The sequence below is a fragment of the Periplaneta americana genome, chromosome 6 (assembly GCF_040183065.1).
Source record: "Periplaneta americana isolate PAMFEO1 chromosome 6, P.americana_PAMFEO1_priV1, whole genome shotgun sequence".
Classification (NCBI taxonomy): domain Eukaryota; kingdom Metazoa; phylum Arthropoda; class Insecta; order Blattodea; family Blattidae; genus Periplaneta; species Periplaneta americana.
The window spans coordinates 101,312,010-101,337,056 of record NC_091122.1 but is presented as its reverse complement, the minus strand read 5'-3'; the positions used below and the strand labels follow the sequence as shown (position 1 = coordinate 101,337,056).

General features: G+C 36.4%; 1 protein-coding gene across 1 annotated transcript in view; it reads left to right on the top strand.

Annotated features, from left to right (window-relative positions):
- The window catches only part of LOC138701560 (uncharacterized), a 47,791-nt gene extending 29,734 nt beyond the window's left edge, over positions 1–18,057 (top strand). Inside the window, exons 7-11 of the mRNA XM_069828579.1 lie at positions 7,843–8,046; positions 14,552–14,763; positions 16,552–16,763; positions 17,101–17,239; positions 17,458–18,057. Coding sequence (XP_069684680.1) covers positions 7,843–8,046; positions 14,552–14,763; positions 16,552–16,763; positions 17,101–17,239; positions 17,458–17,578 — 888 coding nt within the window. The 3' untranslated portion in view covers positions 17,579–18,057. The remainder of the gene's footprint in view (positions 1–7,842; positions 8,047–14,551; positions 14,764–16,551; positions 16,764–17,100; positions 17,240–17,457) is intronic.
- Positions 18,058–25,047: the final 6,990 nt, after the last annotated feature.

The following is a 25,047-nucleotide window of genomic DNA, read 5'->3' as shown; positions in this document are numbered from 1 at the left end:
TTATACATGGTATAAGACGAAATACTACTGAAACGTTTGAGATATTTGGTTGATATTGTAAACATAAACACTCCTGCCTCGTTTTCGATGAATTATACGAAGAGTATTAACAACATTCTTCCTTAAGAGCATTAAAAACTTTATAAGATGAAGCAATTTAATTAAATTTCACTTTTAAAATAAATATGGTCCACACCTGTGGAGTAACGGTTAGCGTGTCTGGCCGCGAAACTAGGCGGGTTCGATTTCTGGTCAGGGCAAGTTACCTGGTTGAGGTTTTTCCGGGGTTTGCTCAACCCAATATGAGCAAATGCTGGGTAACTTTCGGTGCTGAATCCCGGACTCATTTCACCAACATTATCACCTTCATCTCATTCAGATGCTAAATAACCTAAGATGTTGATAAAGCATCGTAAAATAACCTACTAAAAATATAAATAAATATAGGAATGCTAGAAACGAGGAGATTTTATAATTCCAAAACTCAGTTTCTATTTTAAAAACCTTGCATTATATATGTTGTTGTTTTCTAATGCCAGGCGTTTGACAATAAAGACATTTGACCTCTTGCACTCCAATATTTTTCAAAGATATTATCATGGTCAGCCACTGAAGCACAGAGTTTGAGGTGTTCCGAATCCATTTCTTGGTTTCAGTTGCAGTTAGGGGACTGATATATTCCAATTCTATGCAGGTGTATGGCCAAACAATCATGGCCTGTTGCCAATCTAAATGCAGCTACAGACGATTTGCGTGGTAAATTGGGAATTAACTGTGGATTATGATGCAGAGAGTTCCATTTTTTCCCTTGAGATTGTGTTATCAAATTTTGTTTCTTGAAGCCTAATTTTAATAAATTTTTTCACAGAGTAATATGTAGATTTAGTAACAGGTCTGTAAGTAGCAGTGCTGCCCTTCTTTGCTAGTGCATCCACATTCTCGTTTCCCAGGATTCCACAATGGGATGGTATCCATTGGAATACAATTCTTTTATTGAGTGATATTAATTGAGAGAGCATTTTAGTTATTTCTGCTGTTTGAGATGAAGGTGTGTGTTTAGAGACTATTGATAGAATAGCTGTTTTGGAGTCTGACAATATAACTGCATTCTTAAATTTATTGATGTGAAATAGAAGATTCCTGAGACTTTCACTTATTGCAACGATTTCTCCATCAAAACTTGTTGTTCCATATCCAAGAGATCTATAAAGTGAGAAGAGACAGCACATAACACCTGCACCAGCTGGAGATCAAGGATCCGTCTGTGTATAAATGAAGCCAGTTTTGTGGAGGGTACCTATTAATTGTCTCTAAAGACAATTATTTCATTATTTCAATGCTTACTTCTGATTTCAGTATTTCTTCTGTTAAATTTAGATTATATTCTATATTTAATAGAGTTAAAGGGTTTGGTTTAACTTGTAAGTTTTCTTTTAAATTCGGGATATTGATTTTCTGTTTTAATTCTTGAACAATGGATATGAAACTTTTTTGAGTTTTCAATCTATAGAGAGGACTGTATGAATGCCAATTGTTTCCTGGTAATCTGATAAGTTTTTCTTATTGAATCAGTGCTTTTTCTTCTATTGTCATTTTGATGCTGTTAGTATTAGTGAGGAATCTCATAGAATCTATTGGAGTTGTTTTGATTCCACCAGTAATGAGCCTGAGAGCTTGGTTTTGAACATATTCTGTTTCGTTTATGAAAGGTGAAGTAATTAAAATTTCTCCGCAGTATGTCAGCACTGGCTGTATAAACATTTTGTATGTAGTGTTCAAAGTTTTCCTAGAGCATCCCCATTTCTTTCCTGGTAGTCTTTTTAGAAGGGAGAATCTTTTACGAGCTTTTTCAGAAATGTATTTCAAATGGTTGTTCCATGTTAACTTAATATCGAAAATAACTCCAAGATATTTGGATTCATAAGTCCTAGGAAGGTGTTGGCCAGTGTATTGGATATTGAATTCTCTTTCTTTTTTACCAAGTGAAAATATTTGGTAGTTACTTTTGCTTAAATTGAGTGTCATCAAATTTGATGTATTCCATTCATGTAGTTGAGTTAGAGCTTTAAGAGCAGAATTTTGAATTTTGTCTCTATGTCTGTAAGATCCGGAAGTCCACAAAACTATATCATCTGTAAATAGTGCTGTTTTCATGTTTGATTCCTCTAATAGGTAGGGTAAGTCATGTATATAAATATTGAATAAAGTTGTGCTGAGGACAGCGCCCTGAGGTAGACCTCAATATGTTTGTCTGTAACTAGAAAGTGAGTTATTGAATTTAGTGGCAATGAATCTTTGACTAAGGAATTCTGATATTCATTTAAACATATTGCTGGAGATACCTAATTTCTGGAGTTTTAGTAATAATTTATTTCTTCAAACAGAGTCATATGCTAACTGAAAGTCAATAAATATTGCCAAGGTATCTTCTTTCTTGTTAAAACTATCTTTTATTTCTTGGCCGAGGCGTATGACTTGTTCATTGGTAGAGTGTAGTTGTTGAAAGCCGGCTTGTCTTGGTGATAAAAGATTTTGGGATTCTAAATACCACGTTAATCTGTTGGAGATCATGGACTCTATGGTTTTTGCTATCATGCTTAATAGTGCTATTGGTCGATAACTATTAACATCATGAGCAGGTTTCCCTTTTTTGTGAATTGGTACAATGATTGCTTTTTTCCAGGCAGCAGGAATTGAGGTGTTCCATGATAAATTGAAAATAGATAAAAGTACAGACTTGGCTTTTCCCCCCAGATGTTTAAAAAATTCGGAATGAATATTGTCGGGGCCAGGAGATTTCTTGGTTTTTAAATTTTGTATAGCTGTAGTTAATTCTTTGGGAGTAAAATTTTGATGAAATATTTCAGGTTTTGTGATATTGCTAGTAATATTGTTTTTATTATTTTTATGTAATTCTCTTTTGATAAATTTGTCAGTTTTTTTGATATTGGGATGTAATCTGTGAGAGTTTGAGTAGTGTTTATTAAATGTGTTTGCTATATCTCTACTATCTGTTAGTGTTTTGTTATTATGAATAATAGGTTGGCTAGTATTTTCCTGTGTATTGGAAATATTCTTCAGAAATGTATATGTTTCAGCGCTATTGGTTCTGTAATTAATATTTTCAATAAATTTATTAAAACTGTTCTTCTTTGCTGTTATGATTGCTTTTTTAAGAATGGCAGTCTTCTTCCTCCAATCTTGAGTATCTTCTGGTGTTTTGCTATGTTCTGCTTTGGTTCTTGCTTTATCTCTATCTTGTTTCAATAAATTCAGGTTTTCTGTCCAGAATGGGGTGTATTTTTTTGGTTTGCCTCGTGGAATGTGCTTTTTTTGCAATTTTAAGAGTAGATTCACAGAAATATTTGTTCAATCTATCTGAGTTTGTATTTTCCATTAGTAGTGTGTTGAGCTTGAGGTGTTCATCTAGTTCTGTAGTAAATAGTTTTCAATCCGCTTTCTTAAAGTTCAATGTTGTTTTATTATTGTAGGGTTCTTTTCTTCGGTTTTGGTGGAGATGGATAGAAGCAATGATGACTCTATGGCCAGGTCCAGGGTCTTCAATTATTTTTTTCTTGGTTTCGTAATGGGTATCTGATGTTACTAGTAATAAGTCTGGATTTGTACCAGAATGAGAATAATGTATGAAAGTAGGGGGATCTTCTTTTTTGTAGACAAGTTCTGCGGTTATATATAATATGTTACTTTATATACCTTTTTCTAATATACAAATTTACCTTCAATATATTAACTATATTATTGGGTTACGGTTTTCATATTCACTTATATATAACTACTTTCACTCGTAGGCTTATACTACCCAGGCCAGAGTGATAGAACATAGAATCCTGGACCTCTAGGTAGGTATAAGCTTGAGGATTAAATGAAATTAGATAGGCTTGATTTAACAAAGTAAAAGAAAGTAATCTTCAATTTCAATATGAGTACTGAATTAGGCCTACAGATATGCTTATATTCTTATAGCCGGATTCTTAGCCAGACTATAGAATCCTGGACCTCTAGATACGTAAAAGTTAGAGAATAAAATTAAATTAGATAGACTTAGTTTAACAGAGAAAAATAAAATAATCTACAGTTTCAATATGAATACTGAATTATGTATGATCACATATTATGCTTACGTTGCATTATAACCAGATTCGTAACAAGAATATAGAACCCTGGACCCCTAGGTAGGTATAAGCTTGAGAATTAAATTAAATTTTATAGGCTTCATTCAGCAGAAGAAAAATAGAATACTTCTCAACTTCAATCTCAATACTAAATTACGTATCTATCGCTAGATTCGTAGGCTGCCCCTACAAACAAACTTTATCTCATCTTTCCTCTGGAGAAATAAACAATAATAAATTCAACATTGCTGTACAAGGAAGTCTGAACATTTGGATAAATTTTGTCACCCTCAATTTTTTCAGGAAGGTATTTCCACATTCAGATAGTGCAATACAATATGCAGCATTCTTTTTTTAAAATTAAGACATTCTCTGTCTGACATTAGCATAGTAAATTTCTACATATCTGTCACTTTATTTCGAAAGTTAGTGACTCCAAAATCTACTGATCTGTGAAGCGAAGAAGTAATAAAGATTGGAATGAAAATTACTTCAGTAAGAGTAATTATATTTAAACATTACACACAAAGAAGGAACTGGTCTCGACCCGCCGCTCGCTGCAGCCAGGAGCGACTGATAGTTTCTGTCCTTATCTGTTATCTCTGTCTTCCACGTCTCGTGCACTGTACACCGTGTGACAAAGTCGTACTGTTGCTAATACTCGATTGGCGTAGGCCATATACCTACTTATTCTGAAAGCACTATAGTTTTAATTGCATCCAAGTGCATCTTATTTAAGATAGATTGAATAATCAATAATTTTTATAGAGATAGATTATTTAAAATCTTTCATTAAGGCAGACTGAATAATGAAGTACTTTTTCAAGATTAAATGGACATTCAGTAACTTTGGAAGCAAGTAAAATGTACTTTACCACTGTGCAGTGTTAGATGCTGTAATATACAAATAAAATTAGTATGCATATAGCTTACCAATAATGATATATAGAGTGTAGAATTTTGTTGGACAGTCAGAGATGCATGTACGCACATGTTCTAGGTAATTTGTGTATGTAATATTTACATGAAGACTTTATCAGAGGAGTCACAATATGTATACAAAAAAAATATACTGTAGAAAAATGCAAAAAAAAAAAAAAAAAAAAAAGATTACTAAATTAAACATTGTACAAATACAATAACAATTAATATAAATCATAACAATGAATTTACGTGTTCTCTGCTACTGCAGTATGTAATGAAATCGTGCTGAGATCTTTTTGGTGAAACTAATATGTCACTGAAAAATATCACACACGGAAATTGAAGGTATTACCACTACACATAATTGCAGAAATAGAAAAGAAGATTACCAAATTTATGAAGCATCGAGTAGTAAAATGATTACGTCCTTTCTTCCAGGTAGCAATTATTGTAAAACAAAATGTCAAATAATAGTTCTGAACTTCCAAGTGCGCAAATATAAGTAAAAGTATGTATTTTCTTATAATACATGGGAAAACATGAATTCAAAATATGTTTATAAAATCGTATATGCATAATCAAACTAACATAAGATTTTAAACTGAGACATAATTAAAAAAAAATATCAATTTTTCTTCTATTACATATCATCACCGTTGTCATTGTCATCATTGTTGTATCAGCTGCATCTGTGAGTAAGCGCTAGCATACTAGTTTTCCATCAAGGTGGGTCGGGTTTGATTCTCAACCATGTCATGATGAAATTTGTGGTGAAAAAAGCACACTTGTAGAGGGTTTTTTTTTTCTCGGGGTACTCAGGTATTTGCCTGGGAATGGGACCTGGCTCTGTCAGGTGTGAGACAGGATGGCCTACCTGACAGCATCAGATTCACAAATGCCACCTGGGCCATCTATCGCATTTGGACAATCATCACATAGGCATATTATAAGGTACAGTGCGTCAAAACAAGCCTAAGTGTATTGATTCATTCTGGGTTCAGTCCTTGAAAGCTCAAACCAAATGAAGTTGTCATAGTCTTTGTTACCACCACTGCTAATGCTCAGTTGTTGTCAAAGATGCCATTTGATTTCTTGTGAGCTGACATATTTCTAGGTTGTCTTTATTGATGAATTAGTCTTCAGTGATAACCCAGATGATTTTTGTCAATTATATCATCCTTCCAGAAGTTGGTCGGTCGCTCGGTCTTCCATTTGCCTTCTTGCATCCCAGTATAGTAATTTCAGATCTGTAGCTGTAAAATTTTTAATGAAATGTTTCCTTCCAGAATGTTAGATATAACATTAATTTTGCACATAAACCCTGTGTCTAGCTTTTAGGTTTTATATGGGATCATGGAGAAGTTAAATCATCGGTTTACAAGCAAAACACATTAAATAAAAAGTATTACTTCTGAGAAAAAGACGTATATAATGTACATAATGTATGTGTATAAACTTAGAATTGGAAAATTAAATACACATAAAGAGAAACAACTTACTAAAAATAATATTTTGAAAATTCAGTTTTGTTAAGAGCTTTCAAAACGCCTTTTTTCATAGATGATATTTTTGACTTAATGTGTTTTATATATATTATTTTAATGTACCGAAGTACATATGATATTTCCATGCAGATATTCTGCATCATCATACGATGAAAGAGTAATGGAATGGAGAAAAATTCTCTCCGGTGCCAGGATTTGAACCCGGGTTTTCAGCTCTACATGCTGATGCTTTATCCACTAAGACACAAACCGGATACCCACCCCAGCATCGGACAGAATCGTCTCAGATTAAGTTCCAACTCTTGGGTTCCCTCTAGTGGCCACCCTCTGCACTACGTCATAGATGTCTATGAACGTAGGACTGAAGTCCACACATGAGCTGAGGTGCACTCGTTATGAGTGACTAGTTGGCTGGGATCCGACGGAATAAGCGCCGTCTGAAATCACGAAGTGATTTACGCATATCATATATATTATTTTAATGTACCAAAGTACATATGATATTTCCATGCAGATATTCTGCATCATCATACGATGAAAGAGTAATGGAACGGAAAAAAATTCTCTCCGGCGCTGGGATTTGAACCCAGGTTTTCAGTCTATGTGCTGATGCTTTATCCACTAAGCCACACCGGATACCCACCCCGGCGTCAGACAGAATCGTCTCAGATTAAGTTCCAACTCTTGGTTTCCCTCTAGTGGCCACCCTCTGCACTACGTCATAGATGTCTATGAACGTATCCGGTGTGGCTTAGTGGATAAAGCATCAGCACGTAGAGGTGAAAACCCGGGTTCAAATCCCGGCACCGGAGAGAATTTTTCTCCATTCCATTACTCCTTCATCGTATGATGATGCAGAATATCTGCATGGAAATATCATACGTACTTCGGTACATTAAAATAATATATATGATATGCGTAAATCACTCTGTGATTTAAGACGGCTCTTATTCCGTCGGATCTCGGCCAACTAGTCACCCATAACGAGTGCACCTCAGCAAATGTGTGGACTTCAGTCCTACGTTCATAGACATCTATGACGTAGTGGAGAGGGCGGCCACTAGAGGGAACCCAAGAGTTGGAACTTAATCTGAGACGATTCTATCCGATGCCAGGGTGGGTATCCGGTGTGGCTTAGTGGATAAAGCATCAGCACGTAGAGCTGAAAACCCGGGTTGAAATCCCGGCGCCGGAGAGAATTTTTCTCCGTTCCATTACTCTTTCATCGTTAATGTGTTTTGCTTGTAAGCTGACGAAATATTCGTTTTATAATTTTTCAGGAGCTGGTTAGTAAAAGCACTATTGATACATCATTGGAGCGTGAAGAAATAAGACAGTGGTTAGAACTGCAAATGAAATGTGCAGAATTGAATGCTTTCAAAGGAGCCTTGGAATTGGAACTTAAAAACTCAACTGTGAAATCACCGCAGTTCGATATTCCTAGTTTGTGGAACAAAGAAACTGAGAAACGTGGAAAACAGATTGTAAGTATTTGGTGGTGTTACACTGACAGTTATCAATGTTATCATGGTGATATTAGTACCGGTAAATTGTTTAAGCAGCAGCAAGAACGGTGGGGTCAAAAGTTTTACTGTTTGAATAATAATAATAATAATAATGATAATAATAATAATAATAATTATTATTATTATTATTATTATTATTATTATTATTATTATTATTATTATTATCATATTGGTGGCAGTGCCATTGTCATCATTGTCAATAATATCTGGTGTGATAGTTTTGTTGTTGTCACACATTTTCCTTGAGTTACATATTGCTTTCAAATTGTGATTTAAACACAGGGAGAAAGTGTAGATACCATCTGGAGACGAGCATCACATAAAATTTAAGCCACACAGTAAGCATGACTCATTTTGTGTTTAGTTTTATCTGCTAGCAGGAATCAAGCAATATAATTCCAGTTTTTGTCAAAATCCATAGCGGTTGTATCCCTTTTAGGTCCTGCAATATGTGGAAAGTACCGTAAACTGGGGTAAAGAGGATCACATGTGGTAAAGTGGGTCATATGTGTATTGTTAGATAAGTCAGCGCCACATGGTTCACACATGCAAAGAAAACTATTTTTAGTGGCACTTATAGAAGAAAGGTTTTTTTTTCATGTGTGATCCATGTGGTGCTGCCTTATCTAGGCAATACACATATGATCCACTTTACCACATGTGATCCTCTTTACCCCAGTTTACGGTACTTTATAAAGATAGAGTGAGTCAAATCTTAGTTACTGGCATTCTTACCAAGCATGAAGTTACTTTTGTTGGTGGCACTTGGGTGTTCCTTGTTAGTTTGCACTAGGTCGAGAACTCAATTCTGTTGGCACTTCACATTGTCAATCTCCGGTAATGAGTTGTCTTTACTGTGAAGTAGGTTTCACAGCACTAAATTCTGGGAAGTAATCACTTGTTTAACTAGTGAATTATTTATTTAAGGAAATGAAGAGAATGCTGCCTGATTTTGATAGGTTATGGATACTTTTTCTTGGGCTCAACTCCATCCTCACATGCTTATCCTCGAGTATTCGTTCTATTAGAGACACCAGACACCATTTCTTCTTATGGCACCTGTTGTTAAATAATTTAACAACAGTACTATTCTGATGGTTGTGTGGACTTTTTGAAAATACCACTGAAACTTATGTAAACACAACCCTTACAACTTCTTCAATAGATATGTTTCAACAAAGAAAGTGTGTTGTTGTGCTGTGTTTCTAACTACAGTACGTCTTTCCTAAAACAGCTCAGGTAACTCACTAATTGAGCTTGACAGTGTAAAGTGCCAGCAGAATTGTATCGCTGGCTTAACCCATTACTCCGTGCATAATCATAGTATCACAGCTCGCATGTATTTATTTAAACTGTTGAAAATATAATACTGCGCTATAGATTTGAATTTTGGAAGTGCATATTGGTTCCATAGATAGCAACACTGTGATTGCATTAAGATCATTGACGGAACACAGTTAGGAGCTGTTTGGATTGTTACACCTTTATTGCCTGTAATACGATGACAGTCTTCGTGTACATATTGCTTTTATTGCATTGTTTGAAGATATTTATTAGAATATATTTTGTGTTTGCTGTACTCTAGAATAGTCATAGGTTCTGCTGTATTGCTAAGGATATTTAGTCTTTCTTTAAGATGCATGTATATTGATTTTAAATGATAAATGTGTTGTGATCATCATATGAACATGCTAGGCGTTGATGAGGTCACTACATACCTTGTTCCATTAGGCACAGGACAGCTGCATCTTTGTTGATTTAGAAATTTAAATATGTATTAATAAACCACTCACAGATTATTTTGAGATTTCTAATGCCAGGCGTTTGACAATAAAGTCATTTGACCTCTTGCACTCCAATATTTTCCAAAGACATTGTCATGGTCAGCCACTGAAGCACAGATTTTACAGTGTTCCGAATCCATTTCTTGATTTGAATTGAACAATGGGCAGTTAGGGGATTGATATATTCCAATTCTATGCAGGTGTTTGGCCAAACAGTCATGGCCTATTGCCAATCTAAATGCAGCTACAGACGATTTGCGTGGTAAATCGGGAATTAACTGTGGATTATGATGTAGAGAGTTACATCTTTCCCCTTGAGATTGTGTTATCAGATTTTGTTTCTTGAAGTCAAAATATGTACTTACTTACTTACTAGCTTTTAAGGAACCCGGAGGTTCATTGCCGCCCTCACATAAGCCCACCATTGGTCCCTATCCCGAGCAAGATTAATCCAGTCTCTACCATCATATCCCACCTCCCTCAAATCCATTTTAATATTATCTTCCCATCTACGTCTAGGCCTCCCCAAAGATCTTTTTCCCTCCGGCCTCCCAACTAAAACACTATATGCATTTCTGGATTCGCCCATATGTGCTACATGCCCTGCCCATCTCAAACATCTGGATTTTATGTTCCTAATTATGTCAGGTGAAGTATACAATGCGTGCAGCTCTGCGTTGTGTAACTTTCTCCATTCTCCTGTAACTTCATTCCTCTTAGCCCCAAATATTTTCCTAAGAAGCTTATTCTCAAACACCCTTAATCTCTGTTCCTCTCTCAAAGTGAGAGTCCAAGTTTCACAGCCATACAGAAGAACCGGTAATATAACTGTTTTATAAATTCTAACTTTCAGATTTTTTGACAGAAGACTAGATGACAAAAGCTTCTCAACCGAATAATAACAGGCATTTCCCATATTTATTCTGTGTTTAATTTCCTCCTGAGTGTCATTTATATTTGTTACTGTTGCTCCAAGATATTTGAATTTCTCCACCTCTTCGAAGGATAAATCTCCAATTTTTATAGTTCCATTTCGTACAATATTCTGGTCACGAGACATAATCATATACTTTGTCTTTTCGGGATTTACTTCCAACCCTATCGCTTTATTTGATTCAACTAGAATTTCCGCATTTTCCGTAATCGTTTGTGGATTTTCTCCTAACATATTCACGTCATCTGCATAGACAAGAAGCTGATGTAACCCGTTCAATTCCAAACCCTCTGTGTTATCCTGAACTTTCCGAATGGCATATTCTAGAGCGAAGTTAAAAAGTAAAGGTGATAGTGCATCTCCCTGCTTTAGCCCGCAGTGAATTGGAAAAGCAGCAGATAGAAACTGGCGTATACGGACTCTGCTGTAAGTTTCACTAAGACACATTTTAATTAATCGAACTAGTTTCTTGGGAATACCAAATTCAATAAGAATATTATATAAAAGTTCTCTCTTAACTGAGTCATACGCCCTTTTGAAATCTATGAATAACTGATGTACGGTACCCTTATACTCCCATTTTTTCTCCAATATCTGTCAAATACAAAAAACCTGATCAATAGTCGATCTATTACGCCTAAAACCACACTGATGATCCCCAATAATTTCATCTACAATACATATAGAGTTAAAATTAAAAATAATTATCTCCATTATTTTTAATCTTCACTTATGAACACTGTTGTATTTTGACCTTTCAAGTATTTAAACATATAGAGTTAATCTTCTCAAAAAGATATTCAACAAAAGTGATATTCCTCGAAAGTTACTAGTTAGTCTTGTCCCCCTTCTTAAAAATAGGTACGATTATGGACTCCTTCCATTGTTCTGGGACAATTTCCTTTTCCCAAATTGCAATTACAAGTTTATAAATTTCGCTAGATAATGTCCTTCCACCCTTTTGTATTAATTCTGTTGGAATTTGATCAATACCTGGAGACTTGTACTTTTTCAGATTTTCTATCGCAATTTCGACTTCAGAAAGTGTGGGTTCCGGTATGAATGGCTCAGCAGTTTGTATTTCAATTTCGTCCCGATCATTTCTATTTGGAGTCTAAATATGTAGATTTAATAAATCTTTTCACAGAGTAATACGTAGATTTAGTAACAGATCTGTAAGTAGCAGTGCTGCTCTTCTTTGCTAAAGCATTCGCATTCTCGTTTCCCAGGATTCCACAATGGGATGGTATCCATTGGAATACAATTATTTTATTGAGTGTTATTAATTTAGAAAGCAATTTAGTTATTTCTGCTATTTGAGATGAAGGGGTGTGTCTAGAGACTATTGATAGAATAGTTGCTTTGGAATCTGACAATGTAACTGCATTTTTAAATTTATTGATGTGGCATAGAAGATTCCTGAGACTTTCACTTATTGCAATGATTTCTCCGTCAAAACTTGTTGTTCCATATCCAAGAGATCTATAAAGTGAGAAGAGACAGCACGTAACACCTGCACCTTGTTCTCTGGAGATCAAGGATCCGTCGGTGTATTAATGAAGCCAGTTTTGTGGAGGGTACCTAATATTAATTATCTCTAAAGACAATTGTTTCATTATTTCAGTGTTTACTTCTGATTTCAGTATTTCTTCTGTTAAATTTAGATTATACTCTATATTTAATAGAGTTAAAGGGTTTGATTTAATTTGTAAGTTTTCTTTTAAATTCAGGATGTTGATTTTCTGTTTTAATTCTTGAACCATGGATATGAAACTGTTTTGAGTTTTTAATCTACAGAGAGGACTCTATGAATGCCAATTGTTTCCTGGTAATCTGATAAGTTTTTCATATTGGATCAGTACTTTTTCTTCTATTGTCATTTTGATGCTGTTAATATTAGTGAGGAATCTCATAGAATCTCATATTGAATGTACTCTGCATTCTATGCTTTGTTTCATTTCACACTAAATGAAAGCTGCTCAGGGAATAATTGATTCTGTATATGTTACATTTTTATTGATATGTTAGTAGGCTAAATAAGTATTCTTCTTATTAATATTACAGTATTTGTTCTGTAGCAAAACTAGAAGCATACTGTGTGTAATATAAATTATGACAAAACCGTGTTATTTTATTTTTTGAGAAGTGATCAAAGAAACTCGAAATTACAGAACTAATAATGTAGTATATATATTTTTTCGACAGGAATGTCTTTATAAAGTCTTTTGTGGACTGAAATCGTTGACAGTTACGAATACTTATATTTATAAATGTTGCTCACAATATATTTGCTGCATGTGAATACCATGACAGATGTAACAAACTTGTTAACATTAATGCCTAGAATGATCATATGATCACAACCCCTAGTGACCAAACAGCATAATATACGAACGAAATATTTTGTAAATATTATTGGGAGACAGGTAGAAACTTAATTCTTATGATGAAAACGTATTCAATATTTTCTTTTATTCCAGTGTTGAAGGTTTAATGCAAACTGACGAAGAGAACCCAGGCATTGTGTCTTGGGTCGGACTTAGGACAAACAACTGTTCAGGAAAATCCGGAATGTTCCAGCAGTCAAAAGCAACCTCGTGACTCAGTAAGAATGCTGGTAACTTAGGTTTCACTCACTCTGTAGATTCAGGACCTATGACATAGGTCTGATTAAGATGTAAAAGTGCACCGCTGTGGAGTAATGGTTAGCCTTCCTGACCGTGAAATGATTGGGCCCAGGTTCAAATCCTGGTCGGGACAAATTACCTGGTTCGGGTTTTTTCCGAGGTTTTTCCTCAACCACTCGAAGCAGAATTGCTGGGTAACTCGGCATTGGACCTCGGACTCATTTCACCTTCATTACTATCATTTCATTAATCATCTTAATAGTTACAGGTTGACAAGGAGGGCATGGCGGACATGGTTCCAGGATCTGCCTACAGATGACATCTGTCTGCGGGAGCTGCGCATATCCAGAGAAGCTGCAGGGGCTTTAATAAGTGGAGTATGGGTGACTGGGGGAGTGTAGCTCTCTCGGACAGATGGCATCTTGGTGAGTCGTGGAATCGACGGCGGCATGGACTTCTGGTTGAGGATGCAGCAAATTCAGGAACATGAATTGCGAACAGATGCCATCAATCTGAGAAGGCTGCAGAATAACATCACAAGCAGGCGGAGAAATGGTCTCCAGTCAGAACTGAATGCTGTGGCTGAATCAATATGATGACACCATGCAGTGAATCATGCACTTGAAGAGTAATCCTAAATAGACTTCAACATTCATTCTAAAATAAGGAAGTTGCACAGTAAGCCTAAGGCTGTGGTGCTTGCCTGCGGGCCCTCCTTAGAAAAAAAAGATGTAATTACTCTTGCTAAACACTGAAGGCTTCACTTCTGTACTCAGTTTCCACCTTTTTTCGTTTGAAACTTCTGCAGTCTTATATGATGTGTTTGAAACATTTACAGTCTTACATGATGTTCTACAGAGATCTGCAGTCTTATATGATGTGTTTGAAACTTTTACAGTCTTACATGATGTTTTACAGAGATATTGTTAGTCTGCAGAGACATTTTTTCGCAAAACAGGGAACTTGATAGGTTAAGGAACAATTGTCCATTTACTTTACTTTGAGCTCTCTCAGTGAGGTCATTGCTGTGTAGTAACTTCATTGTACCTTCCCTTAGAAAGTGTTTCTTGTCTGCATTACTTTAAGCAGCACTAAATTTATTGTGATCTCTTTTACAGAAAATGTTACAAGAGTACATCCAAGCCAACTTCAGATGGCTAATGGTTTCATATACAAATACAGTTAGAATCCACGAGAACCTTAAAAAGGAGATTTCCATCAGTGGGATGCATATTACACCTTTGAGTGTGATGAAGGACTCATTTGAGCAAGAGTTGAAGGTCTTCTTGGAGCTTTCCCTGCATATGCTGTACAGAGCAGTGCTGCCCTGGTAAGTGCTATCCAACAGTGTTACCAATATATCATTATTTCCTAATAGCATGCTTTGACATGAATGCATTGCTTTACTGGCTTACAATATGTTATTGTTGGTGATCGATTGCCGATAAGTCTGAGATTTCATTTTCCATTCTCCCTTCTCTTCTAGTAATGGATACTTGATATTGGCTGATATTAATAAAACTGAGAAACTCCTAGTGAGTAAGATCTGATGAGCATGAGCATAGTGTCGCTAGTTTGATATTAATAAAAACATCCTCAAATCGCAGAGCAAAAGATCAGCGACATGAGCATTTGCTCTGTATTGGTTCATCTTTCGTTTTTGCTTTATTTACATCCTTCCGCACTTCCTACCGCTATTTCATATTCAATTGTCTACTTTTTCCTTAATTGCACAGACAGCTTCCCAGAATTTCTCCATATATGGGAATCGTACACAGAACCAGGCCACCTGACGTTAACACTTGTGAATCTCTCATTTCCATTGCACGTAGCCTGCACGTTAATACGGGTCATTTGACCAATGCTCTATACTGACTTGCAATGCTTTGAACTGCACTACACACTGATACCAACATCAACTCTCTAGGAAACCGTGTCTAACAATGGTGCGCAATTTAAAATGGGTCATTGTTTCTGCCGCACTCTGTACAACCGAACTTCATTTCATTTATCAGTTTATTGTGTGTAATGCAATCGTGATGATCACCAGTGTGATACGCTTTCTGGCATAATCGCTTTCGCAGAATCTTCCACACAGTTGCGTGAGGAATGTCCAGTTCGCGACTTGCTCGACTGTTGATTTTGTGGGCTACGAGCGAATGCCTCTCGGATTCTCTCCACCTTTTCAGCTGAAACACCTGGTCGTCCTGAGCTTTTTCCTTTACACAAGCACCCTTTTTCAACTGTCGATACCACACAGAATGCTTTGGTGGGTTAGTGGGTCTCCTCTGTAGTGTCTCCGGAACTCACGCTGCACAGTGATGATGGATTGAGTACTCTGATATTCCAAAACACAAAATGCTTTCTGTTGATCAGTCACCATTTTACCAACCCCCACAAGTGAGTCACTGAAGAGCCAGAATGAAATCTGAAGTGAGAGATACCAAATTTAAGAATATGCTCTTTCTATTGGCTATGAGTACAAATGGGTGGACATTATAAATTTTAAGCTATACGATGTCAAAACCTGATGAATCATTTGTATACACTCTGTATAATATTTTACATTTCACAATACTTTCTCGATGTACTTTGTATAATGAGAAATTAAAAATGTCTGAAGCTGTCTTCTTCCTATTTTGGATCTTTTCTGTGCTTTAATCTGTGACAGGTAAATCCCTCATTTTATGCTTAGAATTTTTATTCACCTTAAAAATCAATTAAACTGAAATCTTGGAGGGGAATTGCAGATAAAGATATTCTTCAAAGGGAGACTTTTAAAAAACCAAATGGAAACTTCTGTGAATGTATGAATGAGCTACCATTGAATATTTTCTTCTTAAAAGTGTTTGATAATTGAATTAATAACATTCTGAACTTCTTTCACGCCATTCTAGCTTAATTGCTTTTAATATTGATGTTATTAGTACTGTAATAGAAGTTATTGGTAAGCTATTATTATTATTATTATTATTATTATTATTATTATTATTATTATTGTTATTATTATTACTGTTATTATTATTATTATTATTATTATTTATTAATTTTTTATGTATAAATGATTGAAGTCATTATGTAAGGTGTCATTGCTGAGTGTCTTGTTTCTGCTTGGCAGTCGTGTTTCACCTAGCAATCAGCAACTGCTGCAGTACCACCACCACATTGGGCATGGAAGTGACACCCATAAGTTAACAGATATGTTGTCTGTGCTGGGAGCTGGGACATGCACGTGTCCTCAGAGCATCATACTGCGGCTTCTAGAGAAACATCTCTTTCTGGTCTTCCTGGAAAATATGCAGTTGGATACCAACTGGGATTCGACTCTTGGTGAGTGTCTTAGACGAGTGGTTCACAATCTGATGTATGCTTACTCCCCAGAGTACACACTAGGATGTTATTTCATTAATTTTAACTCCAGTATTGAGCTATTTACTTACAATTACAACATATAAATTTAAAACAACAGCAGCTATTATAATTACAAACATTTTGTTAATATCAAGGGTATGCAATTTGTGGAAATAGGTTGCCATGTGGTACATAAATAAAAAAAAAGATCTTGAACTGTAGATAGTGCTGTTTCAAGGTATGCTAGAGACATTATCTCTATAATATGTCGTTTGTGTGATAGTCTGATCTGATGAGATATTGAGTTTCATTTCAGTGCCTTTTGACATCTCTTCTGTGAGGAACACTGAGAATCCACTTGTGACGTCAGTGACAGAGACAATGAGAATGATGGAGAAGTCCCTTGAAAGCTGCAGAATAATAGCACAGAAAGCAAAGGACAATCTCATAACATGGTATGCAGTTATCATAAGAATATATCCATTGCACAGGCAGCAAAGAGTCCTTGTAAGGTTCATTTTTTCTCTTTTACTGGTTATTTATCTATACCTGCCTGTCTTTCTGTTGCCTCCCCACCCATCATCTTTTCTTTCTCGATTCAGAGGGTCAGCCATTAATTTGAAGTCCATAGTTGGTCTACAGTTTTCTATATAATAATGTTTCCATTCTGTAGGATTGAACATCCATTACAATGTGCAGTGCCCAGCAGCCTGCAACACAATGGGAAGAACTTCCAGCAGTGGAAGCAGGAGTTTGATGCTGCACTCACAGCCATAGACGAACTGGAGGACTAGCAATTCTAGACTTCGCTCAATTGTACCTTTCTTAATTCTGTACTGTTTAAATTGTATTGTTATGCCATATCAGACAATTAACAATGAGGCCAATCATGTCTTGTAATTATTATTTCTCACAAATGATTTGTTGATAAATATATAGTAATAAAAACTTAGTGAGGTATTTTTGGACCACTTCTTCACTTGTTGAACATAGTGAGCATTATATTTGAGATTGGCAATCTAAATTCCATGCTGATGCTGTGCAGTGCAGTCATGGGCTATTGTTACTTTCAAAGAAGTCAAAGAAACTTCATCTGATTTTTTTTAGTTTGTTATTATGATATGGTAAATTCAAAGGAAAAGAATTGTAATGCTGGCCCCCTTCCCCCAATAAAGTGAACAGATCTTAAGATTCTCGCAGAAATGTACGTTTTCAATATCACTTATACCAAAAAGTTATTCTTGGCTTGCTACGTGTTTGTTCATATACAGCAATTTTTATAAACTTTTAGAGGGATTTTGTACATATTCAGAATCAATTAATCAAATATTCCTTTGCACCTGTTTTAGGACAGGCATTGTGATGGGAGATTTCTCTCATTTTGATAGTTGATAGCAGTATACTATGGAGGCAAAGAAGGATCCCAAAATAATGAGAATAGGTACCAAAAGTAGCATTCCACAGATTGTATTATCGCTATTTTAAATTAGGTACTCTAAGGACAGTAAGTCCTCCTATAGTATACTGTATCCGAAAAGCCATGATGGAGTTTCAAGAGGTTATATCTGTTAAACTGAACATTAAACATGAATCCAATTTTTAAAAACTTCAAATAGTTTTTAACACATATTTATGGAAGTTCTTTGTGGGTTCCATTGGTGGCTCTGGAAATGTCTAAATGGTGTTCCATTTACTATCGCATATTTATTTAAAATATAGATTGTATCCATTATTTTGCCACATATTTCAAAATGGTATGATTCGTTTTCTTTTTTAAAGAAACAGTTACAAAATTTGAAATCAATCATGCATGACTGCCTCATTTTTTTTTTTTTTTGTAAATGAAATCGATCATCCTATCTTTCAAGGCAGAAAACCTGTCTATAATATTGTCGTAAAAGAGGAGATATTTTCAATAAGCTCAGCCAGAATGCAAATGTTTGTCAAAGATGCAAGTCGATACTGTGATGTATTCCTTTCATATTTTTATTCTCTTCAAGCAAGAAAACTCCTTTCCACCAATCGACTTGTAGAGAGAATCATGACAACTATGCTATTGCCAGCCTTAGCTTGATCCTCATGTAAACATATGCACGTGTTATTACTGGCTTATCACTGACAGACTGATTCCTCGAAACAACTCTGTAGCAATGCGCTTTGGATTATAGTCTCGAAATAGAAACAATCTTTTAAGTGTATATTTCATTTTTGTTTATATGTAAGTGATATACGACGAGAAGTTGAATGCAAATAGTTATTGGAAAACCTCGAAAGTATTGTAGATATAATTAATTTAGTTATGATCATCAGTGAACGTCACCTCAAAGGAATGTCTGTTGCACAACACAATACACATCCTGTGATTGAGTTAGTTCTCAATGACAACTTGCTGCAAGTAGTGCCGAATAAGCACAAATCACCTTCTTCGTCTGCATATGAACACAGTTTCTTTTGTATGACTTGAGGCTTTCTCGGCGTTTGATGTAGAATAACTCTTCTCTGGTTCCCAGCCAGGTGAGTTGGAGATTAACTTCCAAGCTTTCGACGGCTAGCTCTGCCATCTTCTTCAGGGAATGAAGTTATTCTACAGTTTCTTTTGTTTACATCAGGATCAACCTTAAGCTGGCTTTAGTTTAGGGAGAAATAGTTTCTAAGTTTTCTTGAATACATCTTCAGTGCGACCACGTTAACATTCAATCGTGGGAGGGGAGGTAAAAGCTCCATGAGCAGAGTGGTCGGAGGCCACCTGAGTTGGCAAGGAATGAAGGAGAGGAGACCGTAAAGTCAAGTTTACAGTACTGTAGAATAGCGCGACTCATTTACTAAACTGAACAGTTATCTTCAAGTTACTAACTACATCTGCTGCTGATGAGCGATGAATAATGTCAATAATAGTAATAATAATAATAATAATAATAATAATAATAATAATAATTCCATACCTTTTTAAGCCTAATGTACATTTATGCTGGAAGCAGATGATTCGCTATCAGAATCGGAATCACTCTCAGAATCCAGCCCACTGAGATTAATGACAAGTTGCTCAATTTCGCATCCATCAAGTGTTCACGTTCCCAATAAGCACTTTCGAGTCATTTTACATGAGTTACAGCATTTTTCCACTTGTCTACTGTTACACTTGACACGGCTTGTATTGTGCGATTTCTTATTTCAACATGTCCATACATTTCGAAAAGAGAGTCTACACTGTACTTCGGTGGTGGATATCGAACCCGCACAAGGTCCACTAATTCTACCTTCGTCATGTCGGCTTCGTAAGCAACATTATGTCTGTCAGCCAAGCTTGAATTTCTACTTTTCTCGACGCCATTGTTGGAGGTTTGTCGTACTGCACAGAGTGATATGGAGCATTATCCAAAACAATGAGACAGTTTCACGTGAGATTGGGAATGAGCACTTCTCGGATCCATTTCGAAAAATCTTCAAAATTCATTTCGTCATGGTAATCGCCACTCGTCTTCTATTTGAAGATTAAAAATGCTCCAGGAACAAACCCTTCTTCACTGCCAGCATGAACAATTATCCAACATTGTCCGACACTGTCATTCTTTAACACACCAGCTGTTGTATTGTCTTGCCAATATTTGCTCACAGTGTAAGTAGGGTGAATCCACGTCTCATCCAGAAATATCACTGTTTTCTTGTTCTCACCCACATTGTCATTGTTCTTTATTCTTCTAAGATATTTTGCTTTGCATTCAACAGTATCAATCCCCTCCATTAGAAATAATGTTCTATTCTTGCATTTCTTAAATTTAAATCGAATATCTCGAAGCAATTTGCGCAAGAATTCTCGTCCTACAAGGAAGTTACGTTCACTTTTTAGAATGGGTAACACATTTTTTAAAGTTGGAACCTCCTCCTCCTTTATCGCATAATAATTGTGAATTGTTTCTCAAAGTCCACATAAATCGAAGTCATCGAGGTCTATTTTCTTGGAACTGCATTTTCGTTTCTTACCTGGAGATTGTAGTTTGTGACCAGCAATATCTGCTAATTTCGATTCTTTTCTGATTTTACATATTGTGGATTCGGATTTCCCAGTAAGAGCAGCAGCATGTTTAGTCGCATTTTCGATGGGAATTTTAAGTGTTCTGGAAGACTTTTCTGCACTACTCTATCACTTTTCTAATGATCTCACGGCTCTCTCTGTGAATAGTCAGTTTCACTTTCGAAGACATTGCACAATAGTTATAGCTTACACAATCACGTACAGCTCATGCATTTTGTCAAGACATTCCCCCACTCTTCCTATAAAGCTGCGCACGAGATCGGATGAGTCTACTTACGAATTATAGGGGAATGGGTTATACACATGCCCGACTTTCCCTTCTACTCCTATCCCCTACACAGAAACGTTGTTCCCGTACTGCACATCGCAAGAGTCTGAAAAAATGCATGAGCTGTAAATAGCACACTACACTCACTGCACAGACTGTATGTTTACCTACTAGCTTATCTGGGATCAAGAGAGCATCAACTGAACATAAGCGGAGTGCCCTCTTACCCTCCCTCTCGTTGCCTGTGTTAGTTCGCATACTTTCCGCAATTTTTGTTAGTGTGGTCACATAGGTTTTCTTAGAAAGAATACAGATCTTCTTCCTATGTAAAATCTTTGTCATTTATGTCATTTGCATAGAGGAGGCACAGTTCATTTTAAGGTGCTATGGCTTACTAAATATTTTGATTATAACAGTGTTTTAACTGTTGTAGAGGATTGGAAGGGAAATGGGTGAAGTGGTTTTAAAATGTTGAAGAGTTCATGAGGCAGAGGAATTGCAATTAGTAACAGTCTTGAAATCGCTTACTCATTTCATTAGAATATTGATAAGTATCTCAATATATTGTTGTTTAGTCAACTGTCCGAAGACAGGTCTGGACACGAGTGGATAAATCTCACCCTTGGCTCTTTTCACTGCGCATGTGCGGTCTCTTACAAGATATGTGATAAGGTTTGTGGGTTAGTTGAGGGAATATCTAAGTGACGTGAGGTCGAGGAATATGTGAAAAGATTTCAATGATTTAAGATCTTCGGCCTCACGTCACTTAGATATCCCCTCAACTAACCCACTAACCTTGTCACATACCTTGTAAAAGACGGTGCATGCACAGTGAAGAGAGACGAGGGTGAGATTTATTCATTTGTGGTCTGGATCCCGCAAGTGACATCAACAAGGCATCATTCGTGAGGCAACTAGGCCAGGAGATAATGGGGTAGGTTGGCTAGTTTCTTTTCCCCTCCATTGCATACATCACTGTCTAGCTACATATTACTCTAATCAGACTTCAGATTCATACAAATAATTGTTCTTTCTCTGACACATATCGTCAAGTGAGATGTACTGCCTGATAATAGATGCACATATCAGCCAGGACCTCAAACAGAGGGTTCTCAATATATAAGCTTTTATAATTGTATGAAATATCTTCGGATTATCTTCTTCCTGTAGTTGTTTATTTAAAAAAATATTGCACCTATAGTACCTAAATAGCCGCCTCTGAAATGGACTAAGACCCAATTGTAAAAATATATTTTGGGGGGGGGGAGGATGGTCATACACAGCAATTTTCCAAGCATAGATATTTGCATTTCTAGCCTACTTTGGAAAATCTGAGATATTATTAGAGACATTTGGATATGCACATTTTGTTCTGGCAGGCAGTTTCTTTTGATAGTCCCCAGAAGACATTTTGAATCACTTTCAGGTAGGCTAAAGAGTGTAAGAACATCTTAAATCAGTTGATAAATAAATAATAAAATGAACCTTTCCGCCTTGTTTGGGTTTCTGAACTTATGTATTACAGGTAAAAAAAAGTCAGACACTTTAGATAGAAAGAGTGCTTCAACCTCTATTAGACCAGAGGATCATACACTCAGGAGAGTTCGGCTGGCACCGTGGATCGTGTACCGGCATAGCTCAGATGGAAAGAGCACTCAGCACACAGAGCTGAGAGATCCCAGGTTCGATTCCCGGTGCCGGAACGAATTTTTCTCAAAATTAATAGATATCTACTTGTTATACAAATCTGGCTTTCAGGTTGTAGCTCCCTGTAAAGCAGGTTTGAATAATTTCAAGGAAAAATTGTTCCAGGGCCGGGTATCGATCCCGGGACCCTTCGCTTAGCACGTGAACGCTCTTCCGACTGAGCTACCCCAGGAACTATACACGACACCGTCACAATTTTTCCTTTGTATCCACACGACTCAAATGAGCTGACAAGACACCAGAACTCAACTATGAGTGCACACAAATACTTGTGTGACTTAAATTGTGGCTTTCTGTTAACGTACCTCCAGTAACGAATGTATTATACAAATCTGGCTTTCAGGTAGTAGCTCCCTGTAAAGCAGGTTTGAATAATTTCAAGGAAAAATTGTTCTGGGGCCGGGTATCGATCCCGGGACCCTTCGCTTAGCGCACGAACGCTCTTCCGACTGAGCTACCCCAGGAACTATACACGACACTCACAATTTTTCCTTTGTATCCACACGACTCAAATGAGCTGACAAGACGCCAGAACTCAACTATGAGTGCACACAAATACTTGTGTGACTTAAATTGTGGCTTTCTGTTAACGTACCTCCAGTAACGAATGTATTATACAAATCTGGCTTTCAGGTAGTAGCTCCCTGTAAAGCAGGTTTGAATAATTTCAAGGAAAAATTGTTCTGGGGCCGGGTATCGATCCCGGGACCCTTCGCTTAGCGCACGAACGCTCTTCCGACTGAGCTACCCCAGGAACTATACACGACACTGTCACAATTTTTCCTTTGTATCCACACGACTCAAATGAGCTCTGGCGTCTTGTCAGGTCATTTGAGTCGTGTGGATACAAAGGAAAAATTGTGAGTGTCGTGTATAGTTCCTGGGGTAGCTCAGTCGGAAGAGCGTTCACGCGCTAAGCGAAGGGTCCCGGGATCGATACCCGGCCCCGGAACAATTTTTCCTTGAAATTATCTACTTGTTGATCAATCTTCTTAATGTATCCAGCTGTTTGCTGACAACATAAAGTCCACTGTAGTCTATTCTATTCTACTTGTTGACTACTAACATAAAATAGTAGTCGTGATTATTCAATGAGGATGGCGAGACCTCATATATGAATATATGTATATCTCAATGTTAACAGTATTCAATAAAACTGTTGTTAAATATGGCCATAAAGTCATTTAAATATGCGCTCCTGCATACCTCTATGACTTATATGTCTAAAATGCAGGTAGTAGGCCATTGACGATACAGTGAGGAGAGTTCAGCTGGCACCATGGATCGTGTCCTGGCATAGCTCAGTTGGAAAGAGCAGCACGCAGAGCTGAGAGGTCCCAGGTTCGATTCCCAGTGCCAGAACGAATTTTTCTCAAAATTAATAGGTATCTACATGTTAATTACTAACATAAAATAGTAGTCGTGATTATTCAATGAGGATGGCAAGACCTCATATATGAATATATGTATATTACTGGTCATCTTTAGCGCATCTTTCCACTCGGAGCTAAAAAGGCATGTATGATGTCTGACCCAGCTGTTTACGGGAATGGTCTTTACATAAGCTGACCCCTTTACCTTTTTGTGGCAGTTGACACCATTTATTAAATTCTTTGAGTCAATTAGATCTCTTTTGTTCTTAATTGTGTCTGGGGAGATCAAACTGTTATCCAGAGATAACTTTCCGAGGTTAGTTTTCAGTTCGCTGTCTAAATCTCTTGTGTTGGCAATATACTGATTACCTGATCTCATCAAAAGTTGACAACTGTTAATTTGTTGAAGGACTGTCTCCCATGTAGCTCGAAATAGACCAAGGCCTTTATATTTACTGTCAGAATAAATCATTGAATCTGGAGTATCTGTAGGTAAACATAGTATTTCTTTCAGTGTTGTTTTAATCATTTTATCTGCGTCTTGTAGGAAACTAATTTGAATTTTTTCGAGAGGAGTTGAGAAAAAGTGATACATTAATATCGGACAGATTGAAGAGTTGAGGATTTTAAATTTCTGATCTGGATGTAACCAAGGTGAATAAGAAAGCAGATTCAATTTATTCTTTAATTTTTAAATCATTTTTCGAGAGTCAAATATCATTATATTGGCAAAGTTGAGACCCAAGTACTTGATATGTTCTTGTTCTGAAATGCATTTAATTTGGAGGTCTTTTAGAATTTCCAGGTTAAATCCGGACAATTTACCATGTTCAATAGTAATGGCTACGGATTTTCCTGAGTTAATATCCAATCCTATTTCTT